Source organism: Pelecanus crispus, chromosome 9, assembly GCF_030463565.1.
Source record: "Pelecanus crispus isolate bPelCri1 chromosome 9, bPelCri1.pri, whole genome shotgun sequence".
Lineage (NCBI taxonomy): Eukaryota > Metazoa > Chordata > Aves > Pelecaniformes > Pelecanidae > Pelecanus > Pelecanus crispus.
In genome coordinates, this window is record NC_134651.1 from 3,297,127 (window position 1) to 3,314,911 (window position 17,785).

A 17,785-nucleotide genomic window follows, 5' to 3' on the forward strand; every position below is an offset into this window, starting at 1 on the left:
AAACCTCCCGTGCAGCCTTGGAGAGATAAGAGAAGAAAAAATGCCTACGCTAAGGTCTGTACATGAGAAGAAAAGAAATCTCTTGCTGACGCTTCCCTGTGAGCCTTCAATATCCACGGGCTGAAACACGGTCTGCGCGGTCAGCGCAACACGAGCGTTCGCACACGAGCTGCGAAGTCTGAATTCTTCTGAGCGTAAGAGCTCCTGAAGCACTGGAAACTAAAATCCCGCTGCTGCTATTCCAAACCACATTCCCCCAAAAGCTCAGCCCGGCTGCTACGTAAGCCAAGCAACAAGAGCAGAGGTTTAGCGTGAGGTTTAGAGGTGCCAGGCAGAGCAGGCGGAGCGCAGCCCCCAGCTCAAACAGCGGCGAGCACGCAGCATTCCCTTGCTGAAAAGCACAGGCTGTATAAACTGAAAAACAAAAGTTAGTGCTTTCAAACAGGAATTACACCTGATTTTTTCTTCCCCCCCCCCCCCCCCCCAATCTGTTGAACATGTTTTCCTCAATTCCCAGACCTCTACAGCGGAACTAAAATTTAGAGGCAGTTTGATGCAATTTATCCTTTGGACTGGAGGCATCCCTAGGAGATCCCAGTAACCCTGACCCAAGGCAGTAACTGGCTTGCTTGCGTTTCGCTCGGCAACTGTGCTGAGCAACCTCGGAACGAAGCGGTGGGATTTCTGTCGGGTCAAATGGCCGGCAGAAGAGGAGCCGGAGGGTATCACGACCTTTCCAAGCCCAGCAAAATACCCACCTCTGTTAACAAAAGCTGCTCACATGAACCTAGGGTGTTCAGGAAGAAGCTGGGTATTTTTCATTGGGAAAGGTAAGGATATTCCCTCAAAATAGCAGCACTTCAACTTTTCTAAGGAAGAGCTGGATAAAAGTTTAAAAACAAATAAAAGCTACTAAAAGTTTTGCAGTGAGATATGCACAGTCTGCTTTGTTGAGATTTGTCCCAGCGTCTGTGATCTGTAAGACAAATCTTCTATGGATGCGTTAGAAATCCTCTACAGCTTTGCATTTCCCATTATGGAACTCTATCAAATTTCAATGTAAAACACAGTCTGCAGAACTAATCACGCACAAAAAAAAAAAAAAAAAGAAAAAAAAAGGGGATTCCATCCTCTTAGCACTTTCAGACACATAAACCCCTCCACAATCCCAGTGCCACAGATATTCAAGCTGTTCTGCTGCTGACACAAACAGGCTTGGAGCGAGTCAGCTCGGTACCGACCGGCCGCAGCACCCACCCCACGTTTTAAGCCAAGCTGCAGTTTGCCGGTGGCGGCACAGGGACAGCTGATGCTCGGTGATTTTAAGCGTCAGGAATAAGGTCAGCAGTGCCGCTGCTCCATGAGGCCGCCTAAGAGCATGACTGACCTTACCTAGTTAGAAAATGTTATGCTAGCTGCTCAACAGGCTTCTATTAGCGACATTCAACCGTAATGAGGCCTGAAATCGCATGGAAAAAGTAGGAGGAAAATGAAAATCCCAGTTGGAAAAAAAAAAAACCAACACCAAAATAATTAAAAGCATCCAATTTGTGCCGAGTCCTGTGACGCCTCTGGCTTTATCCCCCTCTTGCCTAAAGGATCAAGGCTGCAAAATTTCATTTCAACCCCAGGAGCTGACCTGCACTCTCCTGAGGTGCCGGAGCCATAACACCAGACTCAAAGCAGCAGCTATAAATAAGGTGTCAGCGGGTAGGCACTAAACTGAGCTCAAGATATATAATTAGCAAACCCTTCGCAAACAGCGTACCTAACGGCTAGCTTATGGATGCTGCGCACATCTCCACATCACTCAGCCTCAACGGGGCTGCTCAAAAATCCCCATCGCGGCTGGCAATCGTATCCGACAAATGGTTTTTGCTACGACTGCGTTATCCCTCGGCTCCCGGGGCCGGGTTTCACGGAGGACTAGCACCCATCGGCAGCAGGACCGTCGATCAGGCTGCAGCTCATTTCATGGAGGACCACTGGAAATGTCTGCCGCGCTCTCCAGCTGGCCCTGAGGCACTCGCATGACGGATCTCTCGCCTTAACTCCTGAACAAATAAGGAACTTATTAGTATACAGGCAGAGCTGTACAGCAAGACAGTATTTAAGAGTTACTCTGTGCCCAAGGTGTATCGCCAAATTACAAACATGCACCCCGTCCAAACGGACTGAGATCTTGCTTTGTATCTCCTGCGCTGGCAGAAGAGTGGGAGCAAGAGGAGGAAAAAAGGGATAACGCACCAGAATTGCACACAATTAAGGAGGTTTGTGACTTAATTAAAGATCCTGGAAGTGTTCAAAAAACGGGCTGATGTGGCACTTGGGGACATGGTTCAGTCTAGTCTACCCTTGATTGGTTTAGTGTGGACTTGGTAGTGTAGGTTAATGGTTGGACTGGATGATCTTAAAAGTCTTTTCCAACCTAAACGATTCTGTGATTCTATGATCCTCACTCTGTCGCCATCCCTTCTGCTATCCAACACACAAAATTCACTGATGCAGATTTTACTGAGCTGTAAGTCGAGGCTGGCTGGCCTGAGCGAGGGTGGCAGCTTCAATCAAGCTGGGGACTTTTCCACTCCTCAGGTTAACCAAACTCTGGGGCTAATCGTCTTCCAACGCCCGGCCAACAGTCACCTCGGGCCATACTTTTTTCCTTCTCTGTTTTCCGGTTGCATCTTCCAGTTCTCTGTATCGAACCCTACTCTGCCCATTTGCAAATACAAAACCTCCACATCTGCCGAACATCCATTTTTTTGGGGCAGAGCTGTCACCTTGGAAATCATCCTGCTGGCACGTGGCTGAGTGAAAACAGCACAGTTTGGGGGGAACTTTTGTATGAGATCAGCAAATTCAACCGGCAGACGGAGCCCAGGCGAGCTCCTTTCTAAAGAGTTGCCCAAGCCGCTGGCAGACAGCGGCTGCAGCCCGTAATCCCAGAGATGCCTGGAAAAGATGCACACGGCGGGAGGAAAAAGCACCGATATTGCTGAAACTTGGCAACTGCCACTGTTAGAAAGCTATTCGAGCACGAGGAAGAGCCAGTTTTTGCTTGTTTATGACCAACTTCTTTACCTTAATGGGTTGTTGCAGATTATGGATAGGGTTTTTAAGAAAGCTTCACTTGAGAACAGAAAACCTCCTTTTGTTCCTGCTCCTTTTTCCTCCTACATCTCCCCATGTATAATTCAAACAGTGGGAAATAATGGAGAAGGCTAACAGTGATTGATTGCGGCGTGCCACGCAGTTGTGCATGCAAAGCAGGGCTCAGCACGAGCTGAGCGCTGCTGCGAATGGGGAGAGCGCAGGGACAGATGACACAAAGATGCGCACGCCACCTCCAGAAATGGCAGCGCCCTCAGATCATAAATCCCTGTGCGTGTTCTTGACATTATTACAATATGTTTTCTTCTCAGTGATTCTCCTCTTAAAATGTTTTCAGAGCCACCCAAATACTACCTCTTCAGACACGCTATGGCAAAGCTAGGAGCGGCGACACTGCAGATAGCAATGGAAACATAAAAAGGGAAGGAGTTGTTTAACATGAATAAACTAAACAGTAACCTGGCTTTGATAGGAAATGGAATGCTTTCTTCTTAACCTTAAGAATTGGCTGCAGTGTTTTCAATAAACAGTTATTTTGTGCAGTCCTTGAGTAGGCAGCACGATCTGCACGCTGCAGTTGGTTTTATAGACAAGTAGGCTGGGACTGGATGTTTTGAAGTAAATGCGCGGTGGCGTCTGGACGATGCTCCTACTCATATGGTTTAGTTTTAGGTAGTCCTGTAAGGAGCAGGGGGTTGGACTCGATCATCCTGATGGGTCCCTTCCAGCTCCAGGTATTCTATGATTCTATGAAATTTCGCAACTGCAGGTGTAATGAAGAGTTTTGCAAAGGTGCGTCTGGCGATGATTTTGCGCCGCTCCGCTCTGCTACAGCAATGCCGTTTATGCTCGTCTGGGTAACGATGCAGGAGAATTTAATAAGGATCTCCAAATGGTCTGTCGGGTTTGTAGGCAGAACAAACTTCGCTGCCTTCGCTGCTACTCGCAGGAACCCTTCAGGCGTTTCTCTCTGCATCCACCGGCAGGTGACAAACCTCCACCAAGACGCATGGCTTTCTGCCAGAGGCCTGGAACACACGTTCTCGCTGCCTGCGCTGAATTTCCAGCGAGCCGTTGTCTTCAAATGCTATCTCTGCCTGCTATCTTTTTACTAAATAATTAAACAAATAAGATAAATCCGTGCTCATGTCTGTCTACTCATGCAATAGGCGCGTCTGAAATTGAGGAAGAACACTACAGTTCAAACAGCAACCATCTCAAGCGATCATCAACTAAGGGTTTTCAAATGAATCCTAACAAAAACTTATGCGAAGTAAACCTCAAATAGTGGTTTGAATTCTCCAGAGCTTGCCTACTTTTCAAGTCTTTCACTAGGCCAAAGGTACAAACAGGAAGGACGGCGATCAGGCAGCAATAATGCAGCATCACTGAAAATCCCCGTTAAAAGCCCTCTTGCAACGCGGAGGAGCAACCCTTCCCCAGCGCCGGAGGCATCAAACCACCCCTCCCCGGGCGCAAACCTGAACCGACTCTACCACAAGTTCTGACTGAATTAAGTAACCACCTAAAAATACATTTGTGCATGGAAGATGCTTTCCAGACTGAATCAATCAGTACATAGAAAGGCAACGGTCAGTTAGCAATAATTAGTACTAAAACCATGCAAAGCTTTAAAAACCATTTTCTTTTACACTTCTGAATCTCAGCGCTCTGCAGGGCTGTGGTGGTTTCTTCTCTTTCTGCGGGACTTTGGTAATGGTAGATTTTTTTCAATTATTTTTTTCAAATTGCTACAAATGTGTCAATACCAAAGTGAAGAGCACATGGCATTTACACCGTAAGACCGAAGACAGTCACGTACGCTTGAGTAAGAACAGAACGCTTCACGTGATTAATAAAAAAAAAATCCCTAACTTACTGACACAACCCTGTAGAGACACCATTGGACCTACACCGCATGGAGGTTTCACAAAATATATAATTTTTTTTGTTTGTTTTACCAAATATAGAAATATATTTACCAAATACCCCAAACCAAGTATTGTTAGCATTTATGTCAGTTCTGAAAAATCGACTGCTAAATTCAAATAGCTAAATACCTGCTTCAAAAATGGATGAGGAAGCGAAGAATATTTCCCGGGCAAGTAGGCACCTGTCAAAGCGCTATTTCTGCTCCGAGCTTCTGCTGAAAGGTTGTAATTATATGACTAATAAAAAAGTTATTTTAATGGAGCAAAAGAATACAGCACGCTCGGGCTGGCTTAAATACACGTCTGTTGTTTACAAACATTGCCAATAGTCTAGAAAGCTGGAAGACCACAACGTAGGAAATTAGAGAGTCGCAGGGTTTGCATTGGAGCTACGCCCTGAAATGTCATTTAAATGGGTTTATGTGCACACCTAGAGAGAGCCTCAGGCTGGCGTTCAGCTCCCAACCAGAGCCGTCTACCTGTATTCGACCTGTGAGCAAAAGCTCGCTCACAGCCAAGGGAAAAGAGCAGGCGCGTTCAGGATGTGACTCCTCACATATTAAAGTAGATGCTTAAAATAAACCCGTGAATCACACTAGAAATGCCGGTTTCTTTCTAATGACTACTGAAGAGCTCTGGAAAAGCTGTCCAGAATTGGATGTCTATAATGCAGATATTGAAAGGGAAAAGAGACAAATTCCACGCTCTGACTGCCCTCTGAGTTCCGCTGTAGGTACTGGCCCTCTGCAGAAAAACAGAGCACTGCTTCGTGGTGACCAAGCCTAATGTGTAGCTTTAATGCGTGAAAGAAATTAAATATGCCAAAGAAAGCGTTGGGTCTAAGGCAGAGATTAAATAAATTCAGCAGCAATCATCTGGCTATAAAGAGTAAAACTTCCTACTGTATTATCTGGAAAAAGCACAACGCCGAGTTCTTACTGCAGCAACCGAAGACCCAGAGAAGGGAGTTGTTTTAGGTCATGTTCTTGAGATCAAATACCGAAAAATCATTTCCGAACCAAACGTGAGCTGGAGGGAAGGCCACCAGCCGCGGTGGCCAGGAGGCCGCTGGTTTTCTCCTTGTCGGTAGGAAGCCTCCAGCACAGCAATAAACGTTGCCCCGACGCATTCCAGCGCCGTTAGTTACACATCAGAAAATGCGTTTGCGACAGATCGGAAAATGAATTTACTGGATTGCTACACGGCTGTCGAGGGGTGCTCACCACAGCACACGGCACACCCAGCCACGTCCCTTGAGATGCCAGCAGCACACCGTTCACTGCGAGCACCCTTCGCCTGTACATGCTTTTTCATCAGAAAAAAGACGTCATTTCTGGCTCTTCTCTTCCTCGCAGCTTCTTTACGGCTCTCCTGGCTTTGTTCTTGCACGTTCTGCGCCACCCGTTGCCTCTGCAACTGTTGTTTTTATCGTGTTTAGTGTACGACTTTCTTCCTGCTCTTTAAATCCCTCCGAAAAACATACATAAAGCTTTCCAACCATGTTTTAGGCTCAGGTAATTTCAGATTTGGCAGCGTTACATGTTCTTGCAGGACCATTATCGCTGTATAATTGTGAGGTTACAGACATCTGCTCTTCCCAATGCTGTCAGCAGAGCATGCCCGCACCCCGCCTGACTGGTAATGGCTGTAGCCAAGACTGGAAGAGAAATATTCCCAAGGCTCCTTGTCCGGACAAGGATTTAAACACCTGATGAGTCACCACTATTGAAAGTGTGTTCTCGTTTTTCCCCAAAGACCGAGCCCTCTGTGAAAAGGACCAAACACGTACCAAAAGCATGGTCCAAGCATGAGTGTGCATTATAAGCCAATACTTTTGGTTTTTATTTTAAAGAAGGTGGACATAACAAACCCAACAGATCTCCTTCTGCATTTTTAATGGATTGTTGCTGCGCACAAACCACCTTGAGATAAACATCACAGCCAAGATAACTAACTTTACCTTCACTGCGATGTAACGTAATGATGACTTGACCCGGTAAAGCTCTTTGCAGTGGGAAAAAAGGATTTTCCCCAGCAAGGTATTTATTATCCCAAATTACAGGATATGTTTCTGGTGCAATTTTACTGCTTTAATTTTCTCATTTTCTCCTTGTAGTCACATTCTCTGGGGGAAAACACATGCCTGTGCTGCCCGAAAGGGAGCACTGGAACTGAGAAAGGGGCAGCATCGGCCCCTCGATGATTACAGTTAACCTTTCCCAGCGCGACCACACCAGCGCGGACGTTTGCGTGAAGCAGATGGATTTGCCAACCACTTGGGCTGAAGTTTAACGTCGGATATTTTTCTTTTTCTCTACTTTTGCCAGAAACAGCAAATGCTCACGGGTCTGGATCTACACTGGGTTGCAGTCCTGAGGTTGCAATGAAGGTCTGAGCCTTGGATTTACGCTCGGAGCCGGTTTTCACAGCTGCAGCTACTAGAGAAACCAGACCCAGCCTTTTGCAAAGCACAGAAATACAGGCTGAATATGAGGAGTTGATTTAATTCCCGATCCATTCATTACATACTAAATGGTGCCAGGAGAGAGGAGTGGAGGGTGATGCATCGCAGGCTCTGAAGGACCGTGAGATGCCCAGGGAGAGCACAGCGCCCGGGCACAGTTGGGGAAGGCAGAGTACAAACCCTTATCTCATCCGGAGACAAAGTCCAATATGTTGTGATGCTAATGGCCACGTTTTATCTCAGCAGAAAATAGATTTTGTTGCTAAAATCAGAGTATTCGGGCAATTTGGGACGTGGACTTTATGCTAGCGCATAAAAACCCGCTTTAAGAAACACTATGGTACCGACAGCGAGCGTCTCAAGTGATGGTGCACGTCAACTGTATCTAAAAGTTTTCAAATTAAATCTAACGCCAGCTGCACCCGTAGGGAGAGGCGCGCAGGGTCCGGCCAGGCGCGAGCTTTTGGTCCCCCCTAGGAGAAGGCGTGGAGGAGCAGCCACCCGCTTTCCTTGCAGGTGGCTCCAGGAAACGCAGGGCAAATATTAGCTAAGAAAAGATGTTTGGGGCTGACATCTGGCTCTGGATGCAGTGCCTAAATATCAACATCTTTCATGACTGCTTCACGGCAGGGCAAAATGAAATTCATCTGGTTTGTCGCACAATAATGAAATTCAATTTCTACAGGACTCTGGGGGAGAGGGGCCATCCATTAAAGAAAAACCTATTGCCTACAGTACAAAAACACCACCAGAATCTCCTAGCAGGCTTTAGCTACCTGGCACACCAGAGCTACATGCCAAAGTGCTTTTAAATATCCTAAACTTGCATTTGTACAGAGCAGTCACGGAGCACCCCAGATATTTAGAGATGCTATAAATCAAAGGACTAGGATTAACATCCAATAAAGCTCCAGCAGGAAAAAAATATTCTTGCACAAAATTAACACAGCCTTAGCTAGTCAAGAATGCCACTTTTTAAACTAAGGGATTTAAAGATTACGAGAGGATTTGTACCCATCTGTCACTTTTGGCCTGCTTTCATTTTATAAAGCTTCCTTAGTCAAACTTCACTAAAAATCTTGTCAACATTTGACTATTTTCAGATGAACTCATTTTATTTGGTAGCTCTGATATATACTGATTTCCTAAAGGGAAAGATTTACAAAAAGGGGCATTAGGATGTCGAGTCCATCGAAGCTGCATGTTATTAATATTGCATGCTGCTAGAAAGGCCAAATTAACATGCAAGATCGTACCAGAAGCCCAAGCTATTTTAGTGCAGTTCTGTTTTATCCTGGCTAAATGGATGCAGCTGAATTCTACCCACTTTGGGAGGCATCCCTGGGGTGAGGGGAGTTAGCTGGGGGTGAGCACTCTGCGAACGCTCAGAAAATGGCCCTTCCAAGTGGGATGGGAAAGGTTTCCCGGATGGAAAAGGTCCGCTCCCTTGCTGTGGAAGCGCTCCCCGACACGCAGCACCCTGCTACAGTCGGCTCCTGACTCCTCGGATCACGTACCACAAACATTTAACTTCCTAGTTTGCCCGGCTGACACGTAGCAGAACTCCAACTGCTCGTGATTACAGAAATTAAACCCTTGACAGTGCTCTCTGGGATGGGTTTCGCTGATGTCTCCCGTAGTCCCCTGCCAGACAAAGTTGTATTTTCCCCTTACATCACAATTGCTTTTATTTTCACCATTTTGATTTTTAAAGATCGCTTTCTTCATTTTGTTATGTACCACCAGCAGCTTGATCTCCTCATTAAACTGACTTCGGTATGGAAAAACACTAATAAAAGAAAAATGTCACTGGCACAACTGCTTGAGCGCTGAGTAGCTGGAGTGCGCGGGATCACAAACAGCTGCTGCAATTATATTTAACTGCCCATTTTCTGGGCTTCGCTCACAATCAGATCTTACTTCAAGAGCAGGTAGCAGCATTTCTGCTTTTGTAGTAAACAAGTGACATGATTAGAATGACGAGCGGGCTCCATCTCCCTGTTTTAATCTCTAGAGGTGTCTCCACCTGACTGGGAAGCTGAAATTCTGGCTTTTTATTTACAGCAAGCTGCACTCTCTCTCCGTTCTGAATGTGTGTATATGCTGGGACTTTTCTAAACCAGTTATTTATGGAGCTTCTCATTTCCACATGACTGTTTTATTGCATGATCTAAATCCCCAAATGTGTGTTTCAAGCAGTTTTAATCTTTACTTTCTCTGTACAAACACACAGTTTTCAATAAAGGAAAACGCTTGCTTTTTCTTCTGACAGGAGTCAGTAACTTTCTCCACTGCATTTTTTCCTTCCTAACAAACTTCTATCAATCAAAATGACTGGAGAGATGAAGTGACCAAAGCAGGGAAAAAGATTTACATGATTCATTGGACTGGTAAATTCTGCATTTAAAAACATAAATAGAAGCAACAGAAAGCAACAACTTTCGAAGCTTATTTTTTATGCATCGTTAAAAACAGGCCATATGTGATTAAACAAATACCCTACGTCCTCATTTTAACTCTGCTGTCCTTGGAGAACTCGTATGACTCCTTAAGTACGTGACGTGCAGTCTGCAAATGGCACCGTACGGGGCTCAAGAGCATTCAAGATCAAAGCAGTTTAAGGGAATTCAGGCTTATTTATTGGGCGAGCACGTGAATGTAACTGATAAAGCAACAGAGCGTTGTAATTACTTGAAGTTACTAAAGCTCACAGCCCTGTAAGTACCCAGAACGTGCAGGCTGCAAATGGCATTTTAAGTTGCTCAAGCGCCTTCGAGATCAAAGTAGCTTAAGAGAATGGTATTGCTAGTGAGTGGGAGTCTGAGTAGGAGTCTGAACAAAGTTGGTAAGTAGTTGGAGCATTTTAAGTACGTCAGGGCACGGCAGCGTGAGCACAAATAGGACTAAATAACACCAGCCTGTCAGTGCTTGGTTTTCCAGAGCTGGGCTAGTGACGAGAAAGTCAGAAGATGGCAATTTTAGTTTTTTTACTCCTTGTCCTGTCACAGCAGGCCTTGCTAAAAAGCTTGCCCCCACCCTTCCTATTGGCCCCCTTTAAGTACTGAAAGGCTGCAATATGGTCTCCCTGCAGCCCCCTCCTCTCCAGGCTGAACATAGAATCATGGAATCATGGAATGGTTTGGGTGGGAAGGGCCCTTTAGAGCCCACCCAGCCCAGCCCCTGCAGTGCCAGGGACAGCTTTAACCAGCCCAGGGTGCTCACAGCCCCGTCCAGCCTGGCCTGGGATGTTCCCAGGGATGGGGCCTCCACCGCCTCTCTGGGCAACCTGTGCCAGTGCCTCACCACCCTCACTGTAAAACATTTCTTCCTTATATCCAGTCTAAATCTATTCTTCTTTAGTTTAAAGCCATTACTCCTTGCCCTGTCATGACAGGCCTTGCTAAAAAGCTCACCCCCCCCTTCCTGCAGCCCCTCTCAGCGCTGCCAGGCCGCACTCAGGCCTCCCCGCAGCCCCCTCCTCTCCAGGCTGAGCACCCCCAGCCCCCCCAGCCTGGCCCCGCAGCAGAGGGGCTCCGGCCCTCGGGGCATTTCTGTGGGATGCATCAACAGCATCTCTTCTTTTCTCTGTAACTGTAAAGACGACCCTGTGCCGGGGCTCAGCCCCAGGCAGCAGCTCAGCACCATGCAGCCATCGCTCGCTGCCCCTGCCCCGGGGGATGGGGGAGAGAATCGGGGGAGTGGGAGTGAGAAACACTCCTGGGCTGAGATAAGAACAGTTTAATAGTTGAAATAAGGTAAAATGATAATGATATAATAATGGTAATAGTAATAACAATATCCAAAGCAAGTGATGCCCAATGCAGTTGCTCACCACCCGCCGACCGATGCCCAGCCAGTTCCCAGCAGCGATCGCTGCTCCCCGGCCAACCCCCCCAGTTTCTATACTGCCCATGACGCCGTATGGTATGGAATGGCCCTTGGGGCAGTTGGGATCAACTCTCCTGGCTGTGCCCCCTCCCAGCTTCTTGTGCCCCTGGCAGAGCAGGGGAAGCTGCAAAGTCCTTGACTGGCATAAGCAGCGCTGAGCAACACCTAAACCATCAGCGTGTGATCAGCATTCTTCTCATCCTAAACCCAAACCACAGCGCTGTGCCTGCTACTGGGGAGAAAATTAACTCTAGCCCAGCCCAAACCAGGACAACATGCATCAGGACAACTCTGTGAAGGATCCAAAAGCTGGAAGACGTTTCTAACTACTTTAAAAGAAAATGCTAGTACAAAGCAGTAGCTATAACTAAGAAAACCTCCAAATTATTAAGATGTAAATATCAAAACTGAAAACCCCTGTAACTGTGCTGTTAAAATGCCTCCAACGCTCCACACATTATCTGGTTTTGGCTATCCACATGCATCATGTCACAGTTAAAAATCAGATTCTGTGACTGTCCAGCACACTCTTCGCTAAGTGAGTACCCAAACTAAGTGAGCAGTGAAGGAGAAACCAGCAGAAACCAGGTCGCACGACTTGCGGAGACAACAAAGCAGCACGGCTAGATCGATCAACATCAGTGCATGACAAAGGACAAAGCGCTGTTAGAAAAATAACTGTCCTTCCCGCTAGTTAGTATTCAATCACTGAAGTGGAAAATCTTCTCTCTCAACTTGATTTTAGGAAAAAAAAATGTTTCACTGAGTCACCTCATACCTTTGAGGACGAAGTTCAATTTGCCAGCACAAGCACTAGTATTCGGGAGAAAGACTGGAAGTGAGCTATTTTTTTTCAGTAAGATGTAACTTAGAAACACAAAATTACCTGCTTCGTCATAGGATACAGTCAATTTTTCCAGCATTTCTCGATCAATTGATAAAATCTGCTGTTCCAGGATGGTTTGGTAAGACAGCACGCTGTTCTCCTTGTCCTTCTCATAGTCTTGAAGATGTTGTTTTAGGACTTCAGGCAGGCGGGACTTCACATACTCTGCTGCCGACTATGCAGAAAAGAGGCAAAGGTTTAATTAATAAATTTTCCTTTGAAAAACTTTACGCATATCCATAGCAAATTCTTTTTTTTTTTTAATTTAAAGCATTCTCCAATGTAACTCCTCACAATAAAATACTCTTAACGCTACTAACTCCACGGTGCAAAATCCGCGGGTCATTTCTCTGCCAAAATGACCCCTGCCTGCCCAAAAACTTCCAGGGAGTTGGGGATGTGACGGACCGAATTCCCCTGAGCCGGGGCATAACCCACTCTTCGGCAGGGCATTTAGGGCACTCCAGAAAGAGTTACCCATGCTGGACATGTACATACCACAATAGCTCAACTTCTTCATCGTTCACATATTTTGAAACTGTGACTATGAAATGTAATGTCTTTATTCTAAATTTTAAAATACAAAGTGACAGAGTGGAAGCACTTCACCTGCTATTGATACACAACCAGGCTCGGACAGGGAGATTTAACAGCGTTAAAAAATGACATATATATATGTATACACACGCATCCACACACAGAAAATTCTTTTAATTTTTTTTTTTTCTCTGACTGCTCAAGGCCATAAGGAAAGAGAAATTAACACAAGGTGGCATGGTTGTACTGATGTTACGGAGCAAAAATGTAAATGGCAGTAAATAAGAAGAGGATGTGCCTCTGGAGAGGCGTTGGGCCCCCGGACCGGCCCCCAGGTCCGCCCCTGGAACCGCTCTCCCTCGGGGCTTGGGCTCCAGACACAAGCCAGATTTCTGGGTTTTAAGCATTAGCATCCATCTCCTGCGAGGACTACACTCCCATTATAATGGAAAGAACAGAAAGTCCCTCCTCCTGGCATGGGTTTGGGTTTTTTTTTTTTTTTTTGCTTTCCCATCTCTGATACAAACGTAACTGGAAAAGGAAGGTGCAGCAAAGTGCTGCCCAGGGCTCCAGCTTTCCTGCCAACCTCAAGACAAAGAGAAAAATAAATGATAACAAGGTCGTATTATTTCAGGCCTGGAACTGTCCAGAAGTTACCTCTACTCAGCAACAGGCTGTTCCTGGGTTTATATTTAGTTTTCCAAAGTCAATTGCTGATTAAAGTGCAACCTTAAAATATCACTGAAGTTGTGTTCAATTTTTCTGCAAGCTAAGCCATGTGAGACGAATTAAACGATTCTAGGAAAACTAAACCAGCTCTCCACAGGAGTACAGCATATTTAATGTTACATTTTAATAGTGGTTTTCTTCCAGGGGAAGGCCAAAAGATACACTGTATACTAATTATTTTAGTCCAAGTTCAGGCATTTGTGTTCAATGTTTCCTTTGAGAAGAGCTTTTACTCTGCGGGGTGGGATTTTTGCGCTCTCCTTACCGCAGCAATTCTAAAGAGCAGAAAACAAAAGCAGAATTTATACGTACTCATTTTCTGAAACACATCTTCTGCCAGCCCAGTGACTATTTGTATACTACCGGCTGTAAACATGTAAGGAAAAATACCCGTCCCGTCCCAAAGATCTTGCAGCCCAAGTAAAAGTCAAGAGCCAGACGGGCACAAGCAGACGGGAAGAGCATCGGGACCATCGGCCGCGGTCGGCATGACGGACAGCTGCCACGAGCCACGCGCAGCCCCATCGCCGAGTCTCTCCATAGGCATCGAGGCCGAGGATTACGCCGGTTCCACGCGTGATCTCACAGGTGGGGGGGTTTTTCCCCTTGGTGAGAAGCAAAACCCAACACTCTTGCTTAGTCCGCTGCCTTTCACACTCGGTCTAGATGTCATTAAAGATTTAAACCACAAAGCAATGATGGAACCGATACAAACTCCTCTCCTTTTCTAGCAAGAAAGGTGATCAGCCACATCTCAGTAATTACATCCCTAGCTGCACTGCAGCGATGAGACAGACAGTACTGTATTTTATTCTCTACAAAAGTAATTTTACCTTGGTTTTAAAAAGGCACTTCCAGTACCTGGAATATTAAAAAAGTGTGAGGGTGTGAGTGCATGTGTTTATGCAGGTGCTTGGTATTAAAGAAACGAAGAGGCTGCTGGGTGAACAAAAATTTAAAAAAAAATTGTAAAAAGGAAGACTTCCACCATTTCCACGCTCTTCCATCTTACCTCAATTCTCATTGCACAGACCACAGTATTCAACTTCTGAGTAGATCAGAAGCTCCCCCTGCATCCCTTATGGATTTTGGTGCAGGCTGCAGCCCAGAGATGCATTTGCTGGGATGCCGCTCATGGCATCCTGCCGGCAGAGCATCCCCACGCCGGCCAGCCTGCCGGCAGCTCGGCCACTCCTCCTCCAGCCGGTGCTGGGGTCCCCCCGCTCTCGTGAAATCTATTTTCATTCATGTATATATTTGCGTCGCAGGCAGAAGTTAGGGGAAAAAACCCATTTCACTACTTTGAAGCTTCAAAATAGCTTTATCCTCTTTTCCTCTGTATGGTCCCCCTTACTCCCGCAGGAAGGAATTACAAACCTAGCTGCTCCTGGCAAACACCTCAGCCATTAGTTATAGGTACAACTAATTGTACAACATTGCCTGGTCAGTCTTCCTCACCAGCACTCCGAGAAAGCAACTCGGAGCCGTAGGCACTGCAACAGTGAGAAATGCAAAGAAACGGCGGTCCTGGTCACGCAGGAACCCTCCCACGGATCACTGCTTCAAAACAACAACGGAACAGAAATGCCCATGGCTGAACTGGTACCTCTCTCGGTCACGATAACCTCCTATTTTCTGGCAGGAGTTTATCCATTTCTTCTATAAAATTGAAACTGCAGCATCCGCCGTGAATCTCTTTTCAGTCTGAAGCACCCTTCTCCAAATTAAATAAAGGGTTGACTTTAATACCTTAATTGACTCTAGGGTATTTCATCCTACCACAGAAAACTAATATTTCATATATACAGAACACATTTTAAAATGTCTGCATACAATGAAATAGACTTGCAGAGCTTATTCACAAAAAATCACATTATTCACTAAAAAAAAAAACCAAACCTACATAAAAATCACATCAGGAAATGCTGAAATCCCTCAGCTGTGTGGTAACCTGAACCTCAAACGCAGCCAGCATCCTTCTGTAACTACCAAATTTGCCCACATCTTTTAATTGATGAGTGTCGTGGTTTAGCCAAAACCAGGACAACGAGAAACACATATGCAAAGTAAATTTTCTTTTTATAAATTATGTGAACCGCCTGCTAAAATTTGGTCTGCTTTTCTGAAGTGTATCCTTCTGGGAGCTCCCTCGTATGGGGGGAAGTAAAGGTCTAAAATGGTTAATTAAAGGCTTCTTCATGAAGCTACTTCGAAGTCAAGCGGCAGCTTGACGAAGCAGCCTCCTTACAGAGTTATACTGGGTGATTTCGGAAAAGTTTTCAACACACAGTAGGGTATTTGGCCTGTGGAAGACCAGCACACCCGTAAGGGACAGTCGCAACCCTGCTCATCCCAATCACGTTCTGCAGGCTGCTCAACGCATCCCATAGCCTGGCTTTACCAACCCGCTTGACCTTTAAAATTCAGGTTTTCACCAAAGCAAACACAGTGACCTTGCGTACTTCTGGCACCTGAAACACTCCAGCAGGTCTCATTAAATTGTGTTCTCATCGGACGAACACCGGGCAGTGGAAAATCCTCCAGTGGCGATGCCCTGGGACTCTGCTTGCTGTTCGCCCCGCGGTGGGGTTTGGTAGGAGGAGCCGGACGGCAGAGTATCAGAGCCGGCTCCCGAATTACGCAGCTTTCCACCCAAATGCTTGCACACAGAGAAGATACACCTCCGTGGGCATACATGTAATCATGCAAGAAGTGACCCGAGTACTCCATGACAAAATACTTTAATTAAAATGGCCAGTGTTAAGCAGCTCCACGACCCCGTGAAAAACAAGGACTGCAAACAAGAGCTATGGCAAGATCAGCACACTGGCAGATCAAGCAACTGAAGGATCTAATTAGCTGGAGCAGCCATTATTTATAAACACAGATTTCAAATTTTAAAAATGGAAGATGGAGACTTTATTGCCTCAGACCTGCACTCTGCACCGACTCCCGTGATTTACAGGGGGAAGAGGGAAACCACAAATTTATGATCTCAATATTCTTGAGACAATTCATTCTGCCTGCTCGGCTATTGCAAACATCCAGAGACTATGGGAAAATACATTTTAGAGTGTGGTATTGCTGGCATAGCACATACACCACTGAAGGATTTAGAAAACCGTCAAGATTCCTCTACCGCATCTCGCTGCCTCTCCTCTTCACATGTCTTCCTCCCCTTCAAAGACACATGGGCCACTACAAGAAGTTTCCTTCTTCAGAGATGATACACCATGAACTGCTGGGCAAGAACAGAGTTCACCTTATGAAAAAGAGGAATTTCAACTTTGTTCACCTCCTGGTTTACCTCAGGGAAATAATTTTTTAACTAGGATCAAGTGAGTTTGACAAATAAAAGCCTGAGGTGGGTAGCACAAATGAACACGGGTGTAAACCCTGTGGAAGATAGTGTTGGCCGCGATAATCCCATGGGAAGGAAACATAATGAAGAGTAAAGCGGGATTGATCTGTGGACCCCATGAGACATCTCTGTAAGAATCGTGGAGAATACACAAAAGGAGCTGGAAGGAAATTAGTACAGTATCAGAACTAGAATATAATTGGGCAATAAGACAGGCTCGGTAAATAATTCACAAGACTAGATTGTTAATACAGATGATATAACCTACTGAGAATGGAGGCTCGGAAATAAAGAAGTGTCCTGCACATCAAGAGAGTATTTGCTCTTCTAGGTCCAGTCCGTAATAAAAGGGAGACAGACCAGCCGAAAGTCATCACGTAAAAAAGAGAAGCAGAGGGCACTCCCATAGCGCAGGTCCATCAGGCACCAAATGGAAAATAAAGAGAGGTTGGGGTTTTTTTAACCAGAAACTGGAACAATCAACCAAAGCACAAAATGTGATGAAGTACTGCAACTACTCAGATATGTTACGGGAAATACATTTCAGAGCAAGGTTGTCCAGCAACCTTGGAGTGTGTTGGTGATAGCAGCAAAGACCACAGTTTGGGTGCGGGATGTTCCAGCGCTGAGAAGCCCCCTCAGATAAGGAAGGCAAAAGACAACTTGCATGAAGGCGCATTAATTCTTCAGAGAGAAAACAACATAATAAAGACAAAGGACTTTAAAGGAAGGATACTTAACGATCTCTGAAGCTTGACAGTACAAAAGGACCAGCAGCTGCAAGTCAAAGGAGAAAAGAAGGTACGGAGAGCAAACATTTCCTTAGAGAAATTATGTGAGTGAAAACTATCCAATGCAGAAAAAAACCTAGGAATTAA

At 45.7% G+C, this 17,785-nt stretch overlaps 1 protein-coding gene across 1 annotated transcript in view; it reads right to left on the reverse strand.

Moving 5' to 3' along the window:
* The window catches only part of PPM1L (protein phosphatase, Mg2+/Mn2+ dependent 1L), a 103,342-nt gene that overhangs the window by 13,608 nt on the left and 71,949 nt on the right, over window positions 1-17,785 (reverse strand). The window contains exon 2 of the mRNA XM_075717014.1: window positions 12,281-12,455. Coding sequence (XP_075573129.1) covers window positions 12,281-12,455 — 175 coding nt within the window. The remainder of the gene's footprint in view (window positions 1-12,280; window positions 12,456-17,785) is intronic.